Below are 23,788 nucleotides of genomic sequence, written 5' to 3'. Positions count from 1 at the left end.
ATCACAGTGTAAAGCATGTATTAGTTTGCCAGTAGAAGTTTCTAAACTCTACGTAATTTTTCTGCTGGAAAGGCTTTGGAAGTACAGTCATCCAATGGTGACTTAAGTTCTTATTAAATTCTGGTGGTGGGGGGGCGCTTCTCATTTTCATTTTTCATTGATCCCTACAGGTTACATAGGTAATTCTGGGTAGAACAATTTGAAAGTTTAAGCCTTCTTTTTAATGGTCTTTTACTAACTTGAAGCCTAGGTTAATGTAAATAAATAAATAAAACTAATTTTAAAAAAAAACTAAGTTCCTTATTAAAAGTATGTGAACAGAGTGTATCTGTTTCTAGATATAGTGCCAATATCCAGGCACGGAGGGAGCATGCAGCCTCTTCAGCCACCTGAACAGCACTGGTTACATCGTGAGATGGAATTAAGGCAACATGGATATGTGTTGGGAAGGGAAGACTGGAAAGGTGGCTCAGCAGTTAAAGTCTTCTAGAGGACCCTAATTCAACCCCTAGCATCCATATGGTGCCTCATAACCACCTTTAATTTCAGTTACAATGCCCTCTTCTGGCCTCCACAGATTTCATGCATGCATGGGGTACAAGGACATACATGAAGGCAAAATGCCCATACATACTAAATAAATAAACAAAAGACCAAACAAACGAATAACCTTTAAAAGAAAAAAAAAAAGGTTTTCTGTGTGTTGGTGCCCAGCCTGGTCTGTGTAGTGATGTACAGTGAGACCCTGTCTCAAAAAGGAAAAAAGAAAATATGGATCTTAACCTTGATCGAACACTAAAACCACATCAAGAGCTTGAAAAAAATCTCAGTCTCACTCTTGAGGTGTTGGCCAATTAATCTAGGTGTCTTTGAGCATTATATTTTAGCCTTATTTGTGTTTGATTTGTTTATATTTTTTTAATTAAGAAAGTTACCCAGGTTGTCAGGCTTGGAAACAAGTGCCTTTACCACTGTCTGTTCTGTTTTATTTGTTTGCTTGCTTGTTTGTTTGTGGGGAAGGGCATCCAGAATTTCGGATTGAGGCAGAGAGACTGCAAGTTCAAGGCAACACTAGACAGAATATTACGTAGTGAGATCCTGACTCAACTGAGGTCCAGTACCAACTGTGCCATCTCATCGGCCTCCCTACCTTCTCTTCAGACTCCTTGGAGCATCTAAAGATGCATTGAACAGATGCATACGTGTATTTATTGTGTCATCCACCATAAAAAAACCCTGAGAAGGGGGACGTAAATCTTTGCATACTTGGGTTGACAGGGCATAGAACAGGTCTTTGCCCAATGACATTCAGCTGTCATCTGTGAATAAACCTATCAATTTACACTTTTTTTTTTTTTTAACATGCTCATGGGACACAAAGCAAAAGCTACTGTATATCCTAGGCCACCAAACACTGCAGTGACCTCTGAATGGCGTGACCAAATGCTTGGCTGAAGAACTTAAACAGCAAAGGGGCTTACTTTAGCTCAGTCTGAGGGAACAGGGCATCATGGCAGTAGTCTCGAAGCTGGCGATGAGCACCCTCCATAGTCAGAACACAGTCATGGAGGCTGGCACTCAGCTCACTCTCTTTTTATTCAGTCTAAGGCCCCAGCCCGTGGGATGGTGCTGCCCACATTCACGGTGGGTCTTCCAAACTTGCAACCACATCCAGAGGTGTTTTTTCTCGGCAATTTTAAATCCAGCTAAGTTAATAATTTGTAATTAATCATCACAAATTCTGTGCCATCTGAGAGGGGAAATGGGCGTCTGTCGGTATTCCATGTTCTTCAGTGTTCATATTTTTCAGCATTAGTGGAAGAACAATTTGTACAGATGTTAGGCAAGCACTCTACCACAGAGCCATGACCTCAGCCCTATCTTACTTTGGTTAAAGTTAAATTGATAAGTACTGGTGTATATTGATACTCATTCACTGCAATATTGAACGCTACATCTCATGCCAGTTTCCAGGATAGGACTGTCTTCTCACTCTTCCTTATTCTGTCTTCCTTAAGGAGAGGACTTCAGGCTGAATACGTGTTTCAAGGATGGAAGGGCAAGGCAGAGGAAGCTGTGTGCTCAGTTCTTTCTTGAAGCAAGGAGATGCCATGGGTATTATAGAAATTCTTCCCCTGCTTTCTCTAGGACTTCTCTGTGTGGTCACTCTTAACAAAAGGTTTTTTTTTTTTTTTTTTTTTTGGGTGGGGGGCGGTTACTTAAACTTGCAAGGTGTATTCAGATTTGAATTCAAGTCTTAGCGGACAGAAGACAGGAGCAGGCTTTCTTTAGGCCCTGCCCATACTGAAGTATCATCTATTTCTGTTCCCTGCACATCCTGTGTGCTTCGTAGGGAGGGACGCAGTGGACCTGCATGAGTGCTAAACATTGAAGCCTGGATTTCAGATAACCAACAGCAGCCCTACAAGATAGGTACCGCCATCTTTTTGTTTGTTTTTGAGACTGTATCCCAGGCTGGATATGAACTTATGGGAATTCTCCTGCCTCCAGAGTGCAGGTATGAACCACACCTTTCCTACTCCCTTATCCTTAACCTTCAAATGGAAAAACTAGAGGCATTAGGAATCTAGAAATCAAATGGCACATCCCAGAGGTTTAACTGAAGAAAAAGTATTTATACAGTAGGGCAGGGGTGAGGCAAAGCAAAAGGGATTACCAAAGTACCCAGGGAAGGGACAATGGCCTGGAGAGGTCAGGAGGAGTCACAGAGGAGAACCGATTAGATAGGCACTATTGATAACCCACTAGGTATTTGTTACTAGATGCCTGAGCCCCAGATTAGGTTGGAAGGGCCGGAATCAATAGAGGGAGAAACGTGTAATCAGAGAAAAACCAGCTCCGGGATACGTGAGTGGTAATGGGGAAACATTGGTTTCAGGTTTGACCTCACCCCATCCTCAACAACTGTAACTGTCAGGGGTCCTGTATAGATTCAGTGGCCTGCAGTGAACCTTTCTAAATAAATGATGTAGAACGTATTAGAACATCAAATATACTGCTTACTTTAAACGGCTATCCAGTATGCTAACCATCTTGCCTACAATGATGTCATCCATCCTTGCAAGAGCCCTAGATTCCCAAATGCAGAGAGGACCAAGGCCATGGGAAGCCCTGTCAGAATGGGGAAAAATGTTTTTGGAGGGTAGGTTTGTAGAGATTTGGTCCATGGTGTTTGAAGACAAGTTTCACTGGGTAGCACTTGCTGACCCAGAGTTCACCATGTAACCCAGGTTGGGCCTCAGATTCACAGCCATTCAGCCTCCCCAGGGATGGGATTACGTCACTGCACCACCACATCAGCATGGCCCATGCTTCAGCCAGGGAACAGGCTAAGGACTGCACAGAGTATGAGCAGGAGTGAGGCAGAGACTAACAACAACCGGCTTCCTCACAGGTAAACACCTCCGTGACTTTTAGGCACTTGTGGTGCCTAAAAGAGTCGAGTCACTTTATGTATTGCTGGAAGAGTTGGAGCCTTAAGTGGAGACTTGGTTTTTGTTAACTGCTCATGACTTGGGAATGACATACATCACAGACAAACAGGAACAGATAACCTACTTCTTACTAGAGCCTTATGTGCAACTTATAATATATTTAAAGCACAGGGCCCAGCATGAGGTCAAAAAATAATGGTAAATGATCTTTATACTGTTAAATCCCAGGAAGACGTTTTTAGAAAACAGGACCATCATTTTGAAAATACCTTCCTTACTGAGAATACACATATTGCAACAAGGAATTCTTTCACAGGTGACTCGGTAAACCATAGTAAAGCTAACACCCAGTTGTGCCCTCCATTAAATCCTTTGAAAGTCCTTTATGTGCAGAGTTTCTGGGACAGAGCTATTGTGGAGGTAGGGCTTAGAGGGCCAGCAGTGGGAAGTTTTCTTTAGGAGTCCCGAACCAAAAATGGCACCCCAACACCACACCTAATGATTATTTGCTCTTCCCACAACAGCAGCATTTTATGTTTGTGACTACGAGATTAGTTCAAAGACAATTTTTTCCCAAATCAAATTTTATGTATAATTTATCATTTTTCTCTCCCAATTTTCAGTTTTGAATAAACAAAGCCCAAATTAAAGTTCCCCAAGACACAGCTAGGTTTTTTTTTCCCCCTTTCCATAATTGTGGCACTAGCAAGTTTTGACCCAGGTAATCAATCGCTTTCAGTCAATATAGGGGGTTAATATCCCTGTGCTGGGGAGTGTCCTATTCTACCTTACAGGCCAGTCCCAGCAGCATGCCCAGTCTAAAGGATGTGGACGTAAACCTTGCCCATGTCACTCAGCCCGTCTCTTTTATCCAGACAGTTCCCCAGCAGCTCTTTGATGGAGACGCAATCCTCTGTTTCCAGCACGAACTGCTCCACGGCCTTGCGTCCCGGCAGCTGGCTCTCCACCATCCCATTTCTGACAGTCTCCAGGACAACGCCCCTGATGGCTTTAGGTTCTCCAGGCACACCAAAGATGATAAACAGACCCAGACAGTCCTCTCCTACCAAGTTACAGAACTCTTCCAGCTTATCGAATCTGCCTTTTCTCCAAGACTCCTCTCCCCTTGACTCACAGGATTTTGGGTCCCTCGGAGGGAGAGAAGACATCCTTAGAGCCTGCACTGCCACCTGAAGCCGTATTTGCTTATCGGGTCCCCAGAAGGTCCAAATCCAGTCTGCTCCAAAGAGCAAGGCCTGGTGCTTCGACATCTTGGTGGTGGTGAGCCATTCATCCGCTCCCCTCTCCTGGCAGAAAGTAATGAAGTGGACGAGGAAAATCTCAGCCAGAGAACTTGCTGTGAGGCAGAGTCTGCTCAGCGGATACTCGAACCCGAGGTACTCCTTCAGCTTCTGTGCTGCGTGGGAAATAGCAGCACTGACCACCTCACACATGACGAGAACCTCCTGACTGTCCCTCGGAGCCACGTGCTGTGAGGCCTTTTGCCCCATTTTCTCACACCCAGTAAATGTTGCTCCTAGCTATCCAGCCTGCGAATGTCACGGGGAACTGGCTCTTTCTCAGAGATTTCCTTCAGTGAAGCCACATCTGTTAAAGCCACCACACCACCAGCTTCCTAATGCCACAGCTTCCTTGGTGTGGCTAGCCATATAGACCCGAGGCTAGACAAACATGTGAGGGAGGGCCCCCTGTTTGTCAACTGGGTGTGTTGTGCTCAGACAGATTCCTGATGCCTGCCAAGTGACAGATGACAATTTCACACGAAACACCTGTTCTACTCCAGGTTGTGTACAGGCTACACTTGATCCTTGGTAAACTCTTTCCTGCCTGTGGCTCTTGTTTCCAAAAATAAAACCAGTATGTGAATGTATGGATTAGAATCCTATACTCTCCAACCAGTATCTCCAAGCTCGTGTCTCTTCTCTTTCCTTTTCTTTTCCTGTTCTGACCCTTCCTTCCCCAGGTGGGTTGCTGGCATTTCCTTTTATACATACTTCTTAAGCAGAGATCTCAATTTGTCTGGTTCAAACAAACTCAGTCAAATGTGCAAGTTTACAAGCAAGAATCCTTTACTGTTTCCACCAGAAACGAAGACTTTGTCTTTCTGAACAAGGAAACATTAAAAGACAAAAACACAAGGCAATTATCAATTGACTTTATTTCTTCTCATAAGGTAATGCGAACTTTGCATAATACTTTTGTAAATAAAATATATAATAAGAAGTTTTTTAACTTTATCACATATCATCAGTTGTTACGTTGTCCTTAATAAAAACTGCTTGGCATCTGTAACAGTCTGCTGGTATTTCCAACCAGGCTCTGGTAACAAACCGAGCTCTCCAAAGGGTGACATTTATTCATGTTTAAACTAAAACCCCAATACAGGAAGAAGCCAATATTGTCTTGATTTCATGAATGGGAGCATTCAAAGGAAACCACGGTTAGCATCTGATAATTTAATTAGAAGTGGACAGCAGAGTTACAAGGTTCACAATGAACAGCTTTATAACCGGCAAACATGAAAAGGAATACTGCTGACATTTGGAAATGGCCATCACCACAAACCGAACTGTCCCCCTGTCCCCTGGTGTGTAAGCTCCTGTCTGGAACACAGGAGGTCTCGTTTTGAGCAGCCCTGAATAAAAAGAGGATTGTCTCCAACACCGCTAGAAACACTCACATCCACACACCACAGAGCAGCTGCTGTAACTTTCTATTTTCTTTACAAAAAGCCCTTGGGCCTTGTGTTACAGAAAACACGAGCGACGTGCTACTGGTCAGGACCAACAGAAAACATTCTAATGCAGCTTTAAAATACTGGGATCTGACTGAAATAATCTGAAGCCCTGTGAGCTGACAGGCTGAGTGTCAGGTACAGTGGACATGGCTAGGTGGACCCTTTAGTTCAACATAATGATGAGTTTAGCAAAGAAAAAGAAATAAGGAAGTTAACACGGAAAGGTTGTTTGGTTTCTTGTTTTTCTGAAGCCATTCTAACAGAAAACTTTTCTGATGGGGACATGAGTGCATCCGAAGGCTTCAAGCTGATGTGGTAACAACCCTAAAATACTTCATTATGAAGAAAATGGAGTAGGGATTAAAGTTCAAGTTCTAAACTGCTCAACAATTTTGGAGGGAACCAAGAAGTCTATATCATGTAGAATTTAGCCTGAGTGGTTAACACGGTTAAAATTCATCAGTGGAGATAAAATGGGACTGTGGTACCCGCAAGAGTCAGCTGGTATGTGATCATAGGGAACACGGGGGTTTCTTTGTTTTAATATGATCTTTTGATCCTTGTGTCACAAAATAAAGGTTCTGTTTTCTGTAGACTGCATATATACACGTATTTAGAAAAATATATAAAAATAAGACAGCGAGAGGCAAGTGGCGGTGCTGCTGGCACATGGTGGCACTTGGCTCTGGGGGCAGCACATTCAGCACAGCCGGCTGCAGTGAACACTGATGTGGCCGGGCCTCCCTCCTGGAGATGTGAGCGAGGCGCTCTGGTACACGCAACTGTGTGTGCAACACTTCCAACAGCACACGTCGCAGACTTCGCATTAAACAGAGGCAGAGCAAGCGCACTTTCGCTCACCAGCGTCTCTTTTTCCTCAACATCCTCAGAACTGGCACCATTCCCGTGCTATAGCTCTCCTTCTGATCGAGCAGAAGTCCGAACAATAAGCAATGCACAACCTGTCACCTGCTGTATACACTATCCGAGAAACAAAGTCACCTGCTGTATACGCTATCCGAGAAACAAAGTTGGAAAATGACACGTGTGCTCCTGGCATTGCCCAGGTGCTCTGCTCAAACGTTGGAGTCTTCGTCTGTGATGCTGGCACTTGGGGAGCGGGCAGCAAAATCCTTAAACATGTCATCTTCCTTTAACATGTGCTGAAAAACAAGGGACATCGAGTTACACGGAGTTCTGAGCTCAGCACCACATGCCTCCAACACACGAGTAGGTGTTTAGAATAACATTTGCAACTTGCCATACACACTCACTGTACACACTCACCACACGCACTCACCGTACACACTCACAGTACACACTCACCGTACACATTCACTGTACACACTCACCATATGCACTCACTGTAACACTTACCGTGAGATTGTTGATGCCTTCAGAAAACGCACCTATCTGTCTCACCGTCCCTTCTGAATCTTCCATCTACCAAAAACAGACCACAATGTGACAAGCTCATTTGTACAATTCCAAAAGTACAGATCACTAAATGACAGTCTAAACAGAGAACGTATGCAAGAAAGTAGTCAGGTGCTGAGGATGTGCCTGCTGAGAAGTGGGTGGGAATCTGCAGCTATTCAGGATACTTGGCCATTTTTATTTTCAGTCGTGGGAAGACAGCACCCTTCCTCAGTGACAGTGTGCAAGGCTTCCAAGCAGTGTCTGCATGACTGCGGGCGCCTTACCTGCTCTAACCGATCCAAATCATCCTCTTCATACAGGCGCATGTCCGAGCCAGGTCTAAACCCCTTCTGGGAGCTACCCGACACCTGGCCTAGCTCCATTGGACAGACATACTCCTCCCCATCTTCATGTTTCTTCTTCCTCAGATTCCCAAAATTGCTAAAGGTCAGTTTCTTTGGCTTTAAAAGAAAACAAAAAGACACCCAGAGGTAGGATAAAATACCTACAGCAGAGGACTAATTATACCTGTAAGTTAATTCACCTCACCACACAGGGGTAGCAACTTCAATGATGAAATTATCACGAGAAAGCCAGAAGCACCCCAGACACAGTAGCAACGTGCCTGAATATCATAAACAGTCTTGGCGTAACTCTCAAAAGGTTAACCTCGCTGTTATGCCACAGGCGGGACATGTCAAAATCCTTTGCTTGGATTAGACAGGACTTCATATAAGAGAATTGCTCTCAGGGATGAGCCAAATTTTGCAAGACTATTCAGTCTAAGATTAGGAAAGGACAGTGGTCTTCACTGGGTCTCTGCGGCACGGGGCCTGCCTGCAACTGCAGCAACTCAGTGGCTGAGGCATGAGAACCACAAGCTTAAGGCCTGACTCGGCAACTTAATAAGAGCATGACTCAAAATATTAATTAATTAACTAATAAAATTTAAAGAGAAAGGGCAGGCTGGGGTGTACAGTTCGATGGCAGAGCTCTGGGTTAATATGATTAAGAGCCTAGGTTCAATCCCAAGCTGGGTGGAGAAGAGGGAAGGAGACCGGAAGGGAAGGCAGGTGGTAAAGCTGGGGTTATTTGGTTTGCCTGTTGTGCTTCACGGTAGGACTGGTGAGTGGTAAAAGAATCCACACTCTTAGAGGGAGAGGCCACTGATCTTTGGGAGAGAAATGTCACCTTGGTCAGTACACAGTCCCCAAGGAGAAGGAATTCAAAGGCTGACGGTAAAAACAAAGAGCTCAGCATATATTTCTGGGAGAACTCATAAATTGTCTTCACATTAAGGACATGAAAATAATACATCAGACAAGTTAATGTAGGAGTATCTCTAAAGAAGAAAAAAAGTAATCTGAATTTGGCACAAGCCTCAAATCTTGGTAAACAAAAACCACCCAGGGCCCTTATGCATCGCTCAGACTGACTGACTGTGCAGTCCTCCTGCCTCAGACTCTTATGCATCGCTCAGACTGACTGACTGTGCAGTCCTCCTGCCTCAGACTCTTGCATGATGGGACTACAGGCAGGCGTCACAACCTCTGCTGTTGACTCTCTTCCTTCTGAGTTAGAGATGGATCTTCATTTAAAATTCTGATCTATCAAGTTAGCATTTTCCACGGACCCAGAGAGCAACGGCCTTCACGAGCTTTTGTTTAAGGGCTGCCTTTGTGGGGCTTTGGCAGGCCTCTTTGAGGCCTGGTTAGCCTTTGTTTCCTTGGCAACCCTGACAGCCTGCTCTCTCTGAGTGTCCTAACACCTGGTTTCTGAGTCCTCTTGGCCATTACATCCTTAGGTGATGCACCAACGATGGCCTGCAGGAATTTGACCGCACGGCGGATTCTCTCATTTGAATTTCTTCCAATTGTCCTTTTCATGGCTTCTTTTATAGAGGGCAGTCTGGTCTACCTGTGGAGCATTCCTTTTGGAAAGGATTGCTGACTCACATCTTATATGAAGAAACTGGAAGACCTTCCTATGGATCCTGGTGCAGCGCTGCCAGTGTCCTGAGTAGATCTTGCACTAGCTGAAAACGCACAGCTTTACCGTCAAGACGATAGCTGCCCACCAGCTGGAGGAGATCTCACTTTCTTAAGAAGATTTTTTTCCGTAGGCCTGCCAGGCATGTATCCTCTACACAGTTATTTTCACCCTAAGTCCTCCTCTTACACCTATTTACCATTGCAATGGCAGACTGGACCCATGCCAGAGTCCTCAGCATCGGCAAGACACTGACAACAGAAGCTGACCACATCTTCTTCAACAGAAATGCCTTCAGCAGAAACTTTCAAACATGTAGTCCCTTAACTGGTCTTGGAATTTATAGAAAAGTCCACATACAGATATTTTAAACTCATTAATAAAACCTGGAACATCTTAGAAAATGGAATTTTGGGGCCTTTGCAAACATTGTGCAGTGATTAAATGCCAAAATCCTGAACCAACCTTCACTTTGGCAGTAGCTGTTAGCAGGACATAATCTGGCAACTCCATGGCGTCTCGCTTCTGGTGCTGGGCCTCAGCACCAATCAGAAGGTTGAAATGGGTAGCCAAATGTCTGCGCAACAAGGTTTTGTTTGGAGGAATGTTCAATAACTGAGCCATAGTTTCTACGTTAAAACGAGGCTCAAGAACCTGTAAGAAAAACTGGGATTGGTAAAAAGTATCACAGCTCGTACACAGTCGGAACGGAGGCACTTCACACGTGGTGGCAAAAACCGCTCATCTGGGTAATCCCCGATGGCTCTATTAACAGCCCCCTCCCCTTTTTTTTTCTTCTTCATTTTTTTTGGAGCTGGGGACTGAACCCAGGGTCTTGCGCTTGCTAGGCAAGCGCTCTACCACTGAGCTAAATCCCCAACCCCACCAGCCCCTTTTTTAAAAAGATTTTTTTTTTATGTGTCAGTGTTTGCCTGCATGTGTGTATGTGTACTGAATGTGTACAGTGCCCATGGAGGCCAGAGGAAGGTCACGGATGCCCTGGAACAGGAGTTGTTATTGCCACCATGTGGGTGCTGAGAACTAAACCCAAGTCCTCAAGAGCGGCCATGCTCTGAGCTGTCTCTCCAGCCTGGGCTTTGAGTTTTAATCCACACATCACTGCGCCCGAGAGAGGTGGTGTGGAACTCAGCCTTCAGGGGACAGAAGCAGCAGCACAGCTCCGTTTGGAATGCTGCCTCTGAAAGCACTGCTCACGGAACCCCGATGTGCAGATGCAGCCTGCATGCATGCAGGAGTTTAAAACACGCAGGATTACTGAGGACAAACTAATGTGCACCGAGTCCTTTGCTGAGAGGCTTGGAGCCAGTGTTTAGATTTTGGAATATCAGCATGCAGTGGTGATTGGTCTTGGGGGTAGAATCCAAGTTCCAGCCCAGATTCTCTAGTGTTTCACATGCACATGGTAGCCTCATGGTGACTTGATGCAATTCTTCTAGCACACAGAGCCATTCTACCATGGCTGGGTGCAGAATTTTCTACTTGTGACGTGGAAACAAAAGTTGACCGATTTTAAAGCAATGTAGATTTCAGACCAACACCGCGCACCCTTTAGACTAAAGGAAACCAACCAAGCGAGCAGTCAATTTCAAACTGAACGAGCCTTACCATGAGCCCTCCATGGACACCACTGCCTCTGAGGTTGGGGGCATATTCTGCCAAGTCCACAGAGCGCAGCCACTCCATCACACGATGATTGGTCCACTGCTGAACCTCAGATGGGGTGATGCTGTTCTGTGGAAACAAACACATAGCGTACGCTTTAGGTGCTGGCGATGGGACCCTCAATACTAAACCTGCACACACCGACCTCACAGGTCGGGCCCAAGAGCATACGATCTGGTGTCCCATGAAGTATTCAAAGAAAAGGTGAAACAAGCGCTTGCTAATTTGACTGCTCTTTGAAAGAACATATACCACAGATTCAAGCTTTCTTACGCAGCAGTAAGAAAAGGTAAAGGAAATATTTACAGCGACATTTCACTCCATGAGGTGACAGTAAAAAGTATATATAGTCCATGAACAGGAGGAAGCAAGAGTAAGCAGAAAACAGCTTCTGGCCTCAATGACACAGTGGGTCTTTAAAAGCGAGGGATGTCGGAAGACCCTGAGGTCAGAGAGTCTGGATCTGAGCTCTGAGGAAACCAGCGCCCTCTGCAGGCTCCAAGAGAAAGAGGCTCAGGGTTCCACACACGGACTGCCAAGCTCACGTGTATGTACTTCTTATCGGAGACGCTACCTCGTCAGACGGCCGCCTCCGAAGACAGTTTGGCTCGAAGTTATTGATCCTCAGGACTTGGATGGCCCTTTTGATACTGAGATGGTGCAGCACACTCACAACCTTCAGGGACAGTAGGTCATCCTGCGGTGGAGAAATGAGGACTCACGGTGCTGGCCCACAGCAGGGGGGATGGGGGGGGCTCCCCAGAGAAGCCCATAACTCTGCCATGAACGTAGAAATCACTCTGCTTGCAACTTCAGTTTTCATTTAGTACAGAACTCCTTTCCTGTGCTCTACAAATCCCTTTCTAGAACCTCAAATCTATATTGTTCCCCCAGATCTGCCACATCCGTATCTGATGGGGTAGTATCATCCCAGGACTTTGAAAGGCACTCGCTGGTCACTAGATAAAGGTAGTCTGCCTTTTATTCGGGGGCAGGGAGAGACAGTGTCTCTTTGCAGCTAGGCTAGTCCCAACTCAAGATACTCCTGCCCCAGCCTCAAAAGCTGAGACTGGGTGCTGTGGTGCTGAGCCTTGAGGAATTCCTGTTTCCTCTTTAGTCTCCACAACTTGATCTGCATGCAAAGTCGTCACGGCAACACCTGAAGGGCAACAGTCAAACTGCTCTCCTCCTCTCAGCACACGGCTGATCAGCCTTCCTGGCCTGCAAGGGTCGCTGACCAGGGTTATTGCTTCACTTAGAGACTTGGTGACCAATGTTGAACACAAGACTGTCCCGCAGTATAAGGGTTTGGGTACTAGTAAATGAGAGAAGAAATGAAGACTTCTAAGTTTTAATATGACACCAATAAGTTTCTTCAAGGAAACTTTGGGCAGTCTGAGGCCATGGGGAGCAATTTCAACCATGCCTAACACACCTAAACCAATTATCTCAGTAGTAAGTGATTTTAGGGCAGTGCCGAGATAAATCTTATAAACACACCCAGAAAATAAGCAGAGGACTGTCTATGTAGGCACACAACACACTCTTACTGATAACACATTTCTTGAGAAAAAAAATAAAAGAAATTGACTTACTATATATATATATATATTTAAAGATTCATTTATTTATTATATATATAAGTACACTATCACTGTCTTCAGACACAGCAGAAGAGGGCATCAGATCCCATTACAGATGGCTGTGAACCACCATGTGGTTGCTGGGAATTGAACTCAGGACCTCTGGAAGAGCAGTCAGTGCTCTTAACTGCTGAGCCATCTCTTCAGCCCAAAATATTTTTAAAAGTAAAAGGAATATTAGTAGTTTATTCTTGAGGCTACTGAGCAAATAATATTTCCTATTTTTTGTAGGATTAATTTATTAAAATTAGTGTCGTGATACATTAGAAAAATCAATTAACATATTTAAATCTGAAACTGAGATACTTATTTCAAATATTTAGTATAGGCTACTTTCATTTAATTAAGTCTATCAGTTAAGAAAGTCTAAATGTATATTTATAATATAAATAAAATGCTAATTACTTCCGAAAATATATTAGAAAGATTTTTTTTTTTTACAAGGATTACTTTCATTTGAAACCCTTTTTAAGTGTGGGCACTCTGGTGCACAACTTTAATCCCAGCACTTGGGAGGCAGAGGCAAGCAGATCTCTGGGAGTTCAAAGCCAGCCAGAGCTACACAGTGAGATCCTATTCAAAAAACAATAGCAAATAAATAAACACATTGTTAATTTAATTTTAGACTTGAGTTTCTAGATAGTGAAGAGTTCTGTGTGCGTTTCACAGTTTCTCCTAATATTCACATCTTATGAAACTGTGGCACACATGACAATTAACTACACGGTAAATTAACACAAATAAACTTAGTCTAGACTTCATTCAGCTTTTGCCAATTTTAAGGCTAATTATTTTCATTAGTTCATGTGTATGGCATGTGTGGAGGAAAGCACACACACCCCCAAGCTCCCTCGTGCTCGCTCTCGCTCTCTCTCTCTCTCTCTCTCTCTCTCCATCCTCCATACACCAAGTTCACACACATATATAAAGCTCTCTATTACACCCAACAAGCTCTCTCTCTCTCTCATGTACACACATGTATCAAGCACACATGTACACCATTCTCCCTCCCTCACCCCCCCATACACCCACTAGACTCCCCCCCACGTACCCAAACACACACATATACCCACACCCCTAAACATGCACACACGCACACACACACACACACACACACACACACACACACACACACACACACACACACACAGGAGGTCAAAGGACAACTCTGTAGGCTCAGTCCTCACCTTCCACCTCTGCATGGGTCACAGGAATAGAACTCATGCTGTCAGGCCAGCCCAGCAAGCACTTTTATTTGTTCAGCCACCTCACTGGCTCCCAAATGGCTTTTTACTTCCTGCCAGTTTCCTATTAAGATCCTTTTCCTGTCCCTGGAGCTAATCCAGGGAACCACACCCTAACAGGGACTTTGGGCTTGGGACTTACAGGTCACTTTTTTCAGGGTCACTCAATGACTTTCAGGCATGAAGGTCTTACGTATGCCTTCTGTGAATTTTTAGTTGAAGTTGCTTACATTCCCTCGGGATATCTGACCCACCACACCCGTGGACATGGACAGAGGCAGGGCAAATGTCACTGCATTTGTCCCAGGTGGAATAGTGAGCTGTGACAAGAAGGAACTGGAACAAACTTAGGTTCAAACTCGCTATGACTTCCTGCTACTTAGTAGTAGGGAGACCTGGTTACATCCCCAACTCTCAGCTCCTGTTTCCTAGTTTTGAGGATGGAGATGCCATGGTATTAAAGGGTTACTGAGAACCCACAAACGTGGTCCTTAACAAAGACAGCGGCTATAAAACATGCCAAGCTCATTATGGCCACTCATGCAAGGTTACATGATGTCCCTGCCAAACTTGCAAGTACTTTGGCTCAAAGAAAAAAAAGAATACAAATCCCGTGGACTGAGTTCCAACTTCCTTTCACGATGAAAAGATTTTATGGAATTAGAAGGTTAAACTTTCCGCTTACTTAACAAAGAAAACACCTATGGGGCTCCCTACCTTACAGCACGCTCTTTAAATAAAAGTATATTATATAAAACATTAATCATTCTGTGCAATCTGTAACAAGGTTCTCCTGGAATCCATCTCTCCTGGGGCTGTACATAAGGAATGGTCTTCCTACTCACTGGCCAGAAGCCTGGCCCAATAGAGAAGGGAGCCGGGCAGGTCCAGCCTCCCGCCTCCTTTACCCCCAAGGCCCCTACCCTCAGGACTGATGTGAGGAGGATTTCAAAGGAAGGCAAGGGAGGAGGCCAGTCCTTGTGAGTACCAGAATGAAGTGGATCTACATAACTCGTAATGCAGAAATGACCAGGGCTTCAACCCTTTCTATCTTGTAGCAGTTGTGAGACAGAATTCACACACCATAAAAAGCAAACACCCACAATGTACACACTCCAGAGTTCACCTGTTGACCAGCCCAGTCCTCTAGATAGCGTAGGCTAAATGCAGTTTTGCCTGGCTTAGGTTTCTAATCATCTCAGAGCTGTACCTACTGCTGAATTCCACAGGATCCCGTCACAGAAACACCCCAACAGAGGCTACGTACCACAGTCATGTAGTGTAGCATTCGGCCATCCACCCGCCCCTCATCAAACTGCGTCTTGTACTGAGGGAGGCCAATATCATCCAGCCATCCTAAAGGAGAAAAGCCAGTGTTGTTACCAAGCTACGAAATGCCCACTTCTATGGTCAGGGAGGAAGTGTGACAGTGTTGATTCTTCTTCAAGCACAAAGGCCTCTTACTAGTGACCCAGTTGAAGTCTAGCTTTCCGTAGTTGGTCTCTTCTTCAGATCCCAGGGCCTGCAGGGCCAACTGGAGCTTCTTTCGATGCAGTGAGTGCTTGATGCCAAGCTCCTGAAACAAGAGACAGAACTTTAGATTCTACCCATCGGGGTTGGATCTGCCAACAAAGAATGCAGAATCCTCCACAACGAAGGTTCCCTCCAAGGCCAGCCCTGTGTTAAGTGAGAATGCTACCTCGGGCTAATTCCCCACTCCATGTTGAATTACAGGATGAACCTCAGGCCAATTCAGCATTGCTGAAGAAAAGGCCCGAGTCTACCATGATGGGCTGAGTGGAATGCTAGACACTGCCTAGGGATTAATTTTATTTGTAAGAAAGAATTTGTTGAATTTCCTTCATAATGGGGATTTGACTTCTATTTTGTGTACAATGTTTGATAATTACAACATAAGATATATAAAGTATTCTTTTGTGATGTAAAGTTGAATTGCATATATTACATTGAAAAGATAAGCCAATGTAAGTTTACAGAATGACCGAGACACATGAGCTCTATCCATTTTATGAAGTCAACTCATTACACAACACCGATATAACTGCATAAGCTAATGCTTTTCATTATGAGTTCCACTCGTACTGCTCTGTGTTAGAATAATAAAAGATCCTACATCGAGAGGGTAGGTGTTCCTGGGGATTGAACCTTGGGCCTCACGTGTGAGACAAGTGTGTTCCCCTGAGCTACATTTCCAGCTACACACAATCCCTTCCCTTCTTATTAAGTACCTTCTCTAGGTCTTGCTGAGAAGCCTGCAAAAGCGTCTGGCCAGACATAATCCAGTGCTTGCCAGAACTCAGGTAGGAGCCCAGGCCTTGCTCTGCCAGCCAGCTGCACACCTGCTCCTTGGTCCACTTTGCAAAAGGCGTGTCCAGGTCACTGTGGGGAGTGAGAAACAGGCCTAAGCCAGCCTGCAGCTTACAGTCAGCAACTGCGTATACCATCGATGTGGAAACTCCCTGGCAACAAACATTTAGCCCCAAAAAACCTAATTTCTAGTTCAAGATTGGAAAGTCGCTTTCTAAAATCCTTGTTTTCAATTCAAAAGACATCGCAGAACGACCAACAGGAGCTACAGAGGGCACACCCTACAGGAAAACACAAAGATGAGCTATGGAAGTTACATTTTCCACGCTCGGAAAAACTGTCCAAAGAGCAGACTCCCAAACTGAAAATACTGCTTGGCCAAAAGAAATCCAAGTACACTATGAATTCACTTCAGCAGAACTGTGGTCTCTCACACAGAGAATCACTGAGAAGATAATATGCTCCTGCTAAGGACAGGAAGGAACACTCCAAGGGAGGTTCCCATTTTCTTTTACTTACACGGCTTTGTTGCTTGAAAAAAAAAAAACAAAAAAACAAAAAAACAAAAAGTGATATGGCTAAACTTTTAAAAAATTATTAATTTACTTTTGTGAGTGTGTGTGTGTGTGTGTGAGAGAGAGAGCGAGCAAGACAGAGAGAGAGAGAGACAATAACTTCTTTTAAACAGTACAAGGGAGTTCTTTATTGTACTTAAGACATATGGCAAGTGAGAAAGAACTTCTGTTATCTGAAACTGGTGTCCAGGGCTCCGCCTGTGTGGGAGTCTGCGTCTCCAGATGATTCTTTAAAAGGCCCTGCATTGACACCTTGCTCTGTAGGCCTGCCAGCCCCGCCCTCTTATGCTCAGGCGCTCAGTGTGGTTCTGTGTTTTAATAAAGCACAGGGGAAGTTCTTGGAGTCCTAGTGAGTGGAACATACAGCCTTTCCCCCAACTAGTGTGACAAGGTTTTACTCATTTGCTGGGACAACGTGTGGTCTTCACGAGCTCAGGAATTCTGACACGATGTGTCTTTATGTACTTTAAAAGGTGCCATCAAACTGCTAATGTTTACTGATCAGCTGCTATTAGACAGCTATCAACTCAGTCCTCACAATCACCTTTAGGCATAGTGCTAGGTCCCACTGTGGTGAGAGGAAGTGAAACAGAGCATGGCAGCCACAGCTCAAGGTCACCTGGCTGCTGTACACGAGGCTGGAGAGCAAGAAGTCTGACTCCAGACCCTCCCACTTCTCAGGGCTGGAGTTGGGACCAGGACCCCATGTACGCCACACAAGGTCTCTGCTATTAAGCCACAAGCTCAGCCCTTAGAACCATCTCCTGACCAGTAGGCTGTCCCACCAATATGCGACTATGCCTTCCGAGACTCCCCACATGACTATACCTATATAAACTGTAAGTCCAACAACCATCCTGACTCCTCATGTGCTCACACAGCTGTCACCCACACGGCTGTCATCAACCACTCTTCCCAGGCAGAGCAGAAAGTCGGGACTTCTGCAATAGTGGCACCACAGGTGTTCTTACCTGTTGGACTGTCCTAAATCTCGAGACCAACCAAGCCTGGGTCCTGCAGTTGCCCTTGTTCCTCCTCTTTTGAATTCAGGCTCAGACATGTCATCTGGGTTGAATGTAGTTGACTGACTTCTTCTAAGTCTGAGGACACAACACACATGGCCATACGTTAGACCTGAGGAGACTTCTGCCTTGGTGGTTAGTCCTAAGGTTTCTGTTTGTTTGTTTTTGCATGTCATTAGCCCAGATATTTGAATTTAAGTATTAACCAAGGCCCAATGAGTATATGCATCCCCTATCAGTCTTCCTTTCAGAAAGTCTTGGGATTTGGTGCCCACTCCCAGCCACACTTTCCAGTGTCTCTGGACCTGAGCAGCACACAAGACAGGTACTCCACCTGCCCTTCCTTCCACTTACTTCCCAAAGAGTCGCATGATGCCTCTGGATTTCTTTCTGGAATCTGGAGATGGTGGCGACATCTGGAACGGACTGGTTCCCTGTGAACCTTTTGGCCGAGATGTACCAGCCAAATCTAGGTGCTCATCTGTCTCTTTTTCTGTCTCAGCTGTCCCAAGGATAGAATAAAGACCACGTGAATACAAACAACACTTAAACCTTCTTGTTTTTAGCAACTTAAGAATTCTCCTTTAGGGTCTATAAACCAGTGATTTCCAGAGAGTGCCCTGAAGTATAAAAATGTAAGTGTATGTCCCCTAAGCTTACTCTCCTACATGAAGTGAGTTAACTTCAAATTGGCCTTTGAGGTTAATGTGTGACGGAGCTGTGTGTGGTGGAGCACGCCTGTAAATCTACTGCCTGGAGGCTGGCACAGGACGGGTGACTCTGAGACAAGCTTGGGCTACAAAGTGAGGCTCGTTACTTCCTCTAACATCTGCTCCCCCTCTCCTGCCATGACTTGCTCCTACATCTGTGGCCTGGTTGTCTCTTCTTTGCTGTAGACTTTACTTTCTATCCTGCCCACAGTGTACCCCAAGACTCTGCCTAGGTCCCTCTTCAGGCCCCCAGCAAGCTCTCCTGCTGTAAGCTCAGCCCTGAGGATGGCATCAGAACCGCTGAGCCTCACCTCACTCTTGAGTCCCATACCTGAAGTCTGTGCAGAGTCCCAGTTTAATGTGCCAGGGACACTCGGGACATGTTAAACCTAGCCAGTTTCCCTGAACGTCTCCTCTCACACTTTATTTGGGACCAAATTCAAATTCTGTATCATTTTCTTCTTAACTCTTCTCCTTTGCCATTTAGATCAGACAGTTACGAGGACTAGCAATTCTTCTCAGAGAAGGAGTCACCAGGTCTGCGGGTGCACACCCATAATCCCCAAGGCAAAAAGATTTCAAGCTCAAGGCCAAACCAGGCTGTAGTTGAGATCCTAACTCAAGGGGGCCGGAGGGAACCAGCCTATTGTGTATTAGACACTGGGAGAACAGTGACCAGGTATGTGTGAGTTTTTCTTTAGATATAAAATCAGTCTTTTGATTTGGCATGGAAAGAGCAGCGGCTACACTTGGCACTGCAGTCTTCCGCACATGTGTGATATTAAGTTCCTTCAACTGTCCATTCCTGGAGAACCACAACCAAAGATGGGGCTGCTGTTTTCCAAAGTGTGAAACTTTACATTTTATAAAGAAAAGTAATACTTGATCACAAAGTAAAAAAAACCAGGAAAAAAGACCCAGAAGGGTTGGCAGAAGTTGCAGAAGTTGAGTTTTCTATGAAGCAGAGTTGTGGTTGCAGTTACGATAGGCAGCACTGGCCTACGAGCATCGACTACTGCCCTAGAAAGACACAGGAGCCACAGGAAATAGCCATCCCACTAGAGGAGTGCAACTTATGCAGCCAGCCCTCATGGCAGACACTTCAGGCTCCAAAGAGAATGGTGTCACTTCCCTAGGACATGTGCATCAATGATTGGTGTCTACAGGGGATGGCAGAGCCTCAGAGAAACCCAGGGGCATCTATCCACTCTCACTCCACAGCCACAGTGAGTATGTGTGCCCTGAAAATGTCCCTAGCCCAACTTTAAAAAGCACCACACTTTTTTTTTTTTTTTTTTAAGGCTTTCTCCACACTATTCCTCATGGGGAGACAATGAACTCTTCTTAAAAGCACTCTGATGGAGAACCGTCAGATACCACATGAAGCTACCTCGGTCATCACTGAATATCCCCAATCTCAAAGTAATAAAATGTCCAGAATGTTCCCCTAAGAGCAGCAAGTCAGCTCTTGCCTAACAGACATTTTGGGGGGGAGGCAGGAAAATAGACAAATTGAGGAAGAACGAGAGTTGGTGGATGCTGGCTCGGCCACGGTGAGGGGAGCTGGGATGTATGAACCCAGCACACTCCAGCCCTGCGCCCCACAGGCTGCTGGGTGTTTCCCAGGAACTGCTTACAAGGTGTCTACGGTGCTGCTTAAGACAGCACGTAGGCTCAGAAGCAAAGGCTGTGCAGAGTCTGTCTCAGCCAAAGATGAAGGAATGCTCTAGAACAGACTACAGTTTCTGATCGCAGCCAGCTTGCTTGGTAGAGACCGCAGAGGCCAGGAGTGGGGGTGAGACGGTTGGAAAGGCAGCACTGGTGAAGGCTGGCATGCGGGGTACGGTAGCTAAGGTGGGTGCACTGGCACTTCGTTTACGGTCTTCAGGTATCCCAACAACGCACACAACACACGCAGTCCAACGGAGAGAACACAGGGGTGACAAAATGAAACAGATCAGACTCCTCCCGCCACAGCAACGCCCACAGGAGGAGCACACGCACTGCTCTGGGACTACACAGCTGTGCAGGGTCATTCATCCCACAGCACAGAGGGGAGACTGTCTGAACCTCGGCTCAGAACAGCGCAGGGTTAGGCCATGTCCATGTTGCTGCTTATATCACCGGACACAGAGTGGCCCAGGAGCTGATTTATCTTCACACTGAAAATGAGGTTCACGGAAGCATCTTTGCCAACTTCCCCCCAAGGCATTTGCCTTCATTTCTGAGAATGAATGTCCATTCACAGACGGACAAGGGAAGGGCGGGATCAAGCCCTGCCTCCTTCCGGAAGGTCGGGGCCCGGGCACCCTCACCACATACCGAGGTTTGGTGCACTTGCTGTCCTCTTCCCACTTTTGATTTTGAAAAATCCCCGGCCAAAGGAAGACCTGGCTTTGCGAGTGCCAAAGGGGCTGTCATCCACAGAGGCGCCATGTCCTGGAGCTTTGGGAGGCAGGGTCCCAAATGTGTGGCTGTCGGTCGGAGCTTTATCCTGAGGGGTGACAAAGAGGTAACTGAGTGTTAGGGTGCGCTGTCCTTAGGACAGGCTGGGCTCAAATCACTGGACCAACTACTGAAGGAATACATTGAGCCCAACACCAACTTAAAAAGCCTAAGAATTAAGGCCACAACGACCACACCTGCCTCCACCCTTGCCACACTTGTCACTTTAAATACCTAACGCAGCTTTAAAGTCTAGTACATGTTTTATCTGCCTCATTTTTTTCAAGACACGTCGTGAAGACACTCCATCCCCAGGATGGTGGATTTCTTGTTTTTCTAGCAAGTACGATGCAGAGTTATAAACGAGTTTACATCCTTAAATCCCCGATACAGCAACAGAAGCCTGAGGCAGTCTGCAAGGCAGGCAGTGAGCAAGCTACAAGACCAGTGAGGAGATCCTCCCGGTACAATCGGGAACTGTCTGTCTGACTTTCTGACCTCGAGTCAGCCATTATTGCTTATAAAATCCTGTCATTGCTTCAGTGCCACTAAGAGATGCTTCTGGCTGTGCTTCTTTCTAACGCCTGCTTTCTGCTGTCCTTTTACAGAGTTGGCGAGGAGGTCAAAGGGATGACTGACTGACTCTGTAGTCTGCTGCCCACAGTCTACACACACAACACAGTCAGTATCAACATCTTAACACGGACAAGCCCTTCCTTCATTCACTGATGTTGAGTTAAAGGGACCTGAGAGACAGTTGTCTCACCGACAGTCAAGACTAGAACCAGCCTTCTACCCTGCTGCAGTCCTTATACAGTTCATGACCAGAACCCAGGGGAAGACCCAGAGCACAGGCCGGCAACCTGTTCAGAACACCGCGCTTGCTGCTATAGTCAAGGGCTGTACAAAACAAACAGCAGGCAGCCTAAGGGGTTATTGCAGGGCTTGGTGAAGGCAGCTACAGTAAAAAAGATGTTCAAACCATGAGTCTAACATCACAGGTTGGTTGTCTAATAACAGAGGTGAACGTCTAAAAAACATTCGTTTATTTACTGATGTGGATGTGTGCCTATGTGCATATGTGGGAGTACTTGTGTCACAACACGTGTTTGTTTTACTCTGAATTGTGAACGGCATACCACACATAAAGGCTCCCTAGGAACGAGACACTACATGAGGAAGAAATGAGCAGGCAGGCAAGGGCTGAGCAGTAAAGTTGGTGACAAACCCTTCCCTGTCTACCCGGTGGGGGTTGTCTAGGGCCTAGATCTGAGACCATGGCATAGTGGTCTATACTTGTTCATATGTGGGCTCTACATGCCCATATGTAAAGAATTATATATGTCAGGCACATATGTTCATGTGTGTGTGTGGGGTGTGGGTTGGGTGTTTTCTATCTATCTCTGCATTTCTGAGGCAGAGTCTCTCACTGACCCTGGAGCTCACTGACTGGACAGACTGGCTAGGCAGTCCCAGGGGGGACAGGCATGTGCTGACAAGCCATCTTTTTATGTGGCCACTGTGGGTTTGAACTCTGATCACTATGCTTTCAGAGGAAGCACTTTACCACAGAGATCTCTCTCCAGCCCCTAAGAACAACTAAGTTTTATGTATCTTTCATTACCACATTTTCAAGCGGTTCTCCTGCCCACATTTTCTTTGTAGTTTTACCACCATGGATGTCACTAAATAACACATTTATAGTTAGATAGGTTTGGGTAATTCACAGTCACATTTCAGTTCTCTGAACTGTTTTTGAAATTCATCTGGAAGACGTATAAGTCTACTTCTTTTCAAAGCTGCATACTATTCCTTTATGGCAGAGACAGCAAAGCAGGAATGTTTCTGACATTTGAATCATAGTCTCCGTAACAGTTACTCAATGCTGCCACTGTTGTATGAAAATTGCTTTAGGCAGTATGGGCATGACTGTGTTGTAACTGCTAGCTGGCTCTTTGGGAGTAATAATCCATGATATTTCTAGTTCCCTGTTTTTATCACTGATAATTTGGGGGAGAAAGGACATTTGAAAAATCCAGGGAACCAAATATATATATCAGCTGGGTGGGTAAGACAGACTAACCATTGTGCTGGGACTAGTCTATGGTTTCAAGCATAGTCCCAAGCAGAGATGTCAGGATTGTCCTTTCTATAACTTCCAGCTTCACAAAGGTTCTCACGGCCTCTGCTGTTACCCTGGTGCATCCAGGCGCTGAGCAGCAGGTATGAAATGTCAGGATGCACCGCACTTTGTTTCTCTAGACCAGCAGAGCCCTCTATGCTAGGTAGACAGGTGTGTGTGTGTGTGTGTGTGTGTGTGTGTGTGTGTGATAAAAGGGTGTTGGGTCCCTTGGAACTGGAGTTCCATGTGTTTCTGAGCTAGGTGCTGAGTTTAGATCTCAAAATTAACTTTTGTTTAGATAGGGTCCCACGATGTAGACCAGGCTAGCCTGAAATTCACAGAGATATGCTTGCCTCTGCCTCCCAAGTGCTGGGATTAAAAGTATGTGCCTAGCT

At 45.5% G+C, this 23,788-nt stretch overlaps 2 protein-coding genes across 3 annotated transcripts in view; both read right to left on the bottom strand.

The window, feature by feature from the left end:
• Nucleotides 1-4,021: 4,021 nt before the first annotated feature.
• Nucleotides 4,022-5,099, bottom strand: Rep15 (RAB15 effector protein). Its single transcript, XM_032907299.1, has one exon. It carries the CDS (start codon nucleotides 4,964-4,966, stop codon nucleotides 4,274-4,276), a length of 693 nt encoding a protein of 230 aa, XP_032763190.1. The 5' UTR covers nucleotides 4,967-5,099; the 3' UTR covers nucleotides 4,022-4,273.
• A 2,116-nt stretch (nucleotides 5,100-7,215) lies between these two features.
• Nucleotides 7,216-23,788, bottom strand: part of Ppfibp1 (PPFIA binding protein 1) — a 139,322-nt gene continuing 122,749 nt past the window's right edge. The window contains exons 19-31 of one of the 2 annotated variants that reach the window (XM_032905421.1): nucleotides 21,149-21,320; nucleotides 20,678-20,708; nucleotides 18,471-18,620; nucleotides 18,066-18,194; nucleotides 16,441-16,591; nucleotides 15,656-15,767; nucleotides 15,459-15,547; nucleotides 11,879-12,001; nucleotides 11,248-11,373; nucleotides 10,087-10,275; nucleotides 7,917-8,093; nucleotides 7,591-7,656; nucleotides 7,216-7,376 (exon numbers count right to left, since the gene is read on the bottom strand). In XM_032905421.1, the coding sequence (XP_032761312.1) occupies nucleotides 7,290-7,376; nucleotides 7,591-7,656; nucleotides 7,917-8,093; nucleotides 10,087-10,275; nucleotides 11,248-11,373; nucleotides 11,879-12,001; nucleotides 15,459-15,547; nucleotides 15,656-15,767; nucleotides 16,441-16,591; nucleotides 18,066-18,194; nucleotides 18,471-18,620; nucleotides 20,678-20,708; nucleotides 21,149-21,320 (1,602 nt within the window). In that variant the 3' untranslated portion in view covers nucleotides 7,216-7,289. The remainder of the gene's footprint in view (nucleotides 7,377-7,590; nucleotides 7,657-7,916; nucleotides 8,094-10,086; nucleotides 10,276-11,247; nucleotides 11,374-11,878; nucleotides 12,002-15,458; nucleotides 15,548-15,655; nucleotides 15,768-16,440; nucleotides 16,592-18,065; nucleotides 18,195-18,470; nucleotides 18,621-20,677; nucleotides 20,709-21,148; nucleotides 21,321-23,788) is intronic. The other variant, XM_032905420.1, reaches the window with a different exon arrangement.

This window comes from Rattus rattus, chromosome 6, assembly GCF_011064425.1.
Source record: "Rattus rattus isolate New Zealand chromosome 6, Rrattus_CSIRO_v1, whole genome shotgun sequence".
Classification (NCBI taxonomy): Eukaryota; Metazoa; Chordata; class Mammalia; order Rodentia; family Muridae; genus Rattus; species Rattus rattus.
Note: the sequence above shows the minus strand (reverse complement) of the source record. Positions and strands in the feature narration are given on the sequence as shown.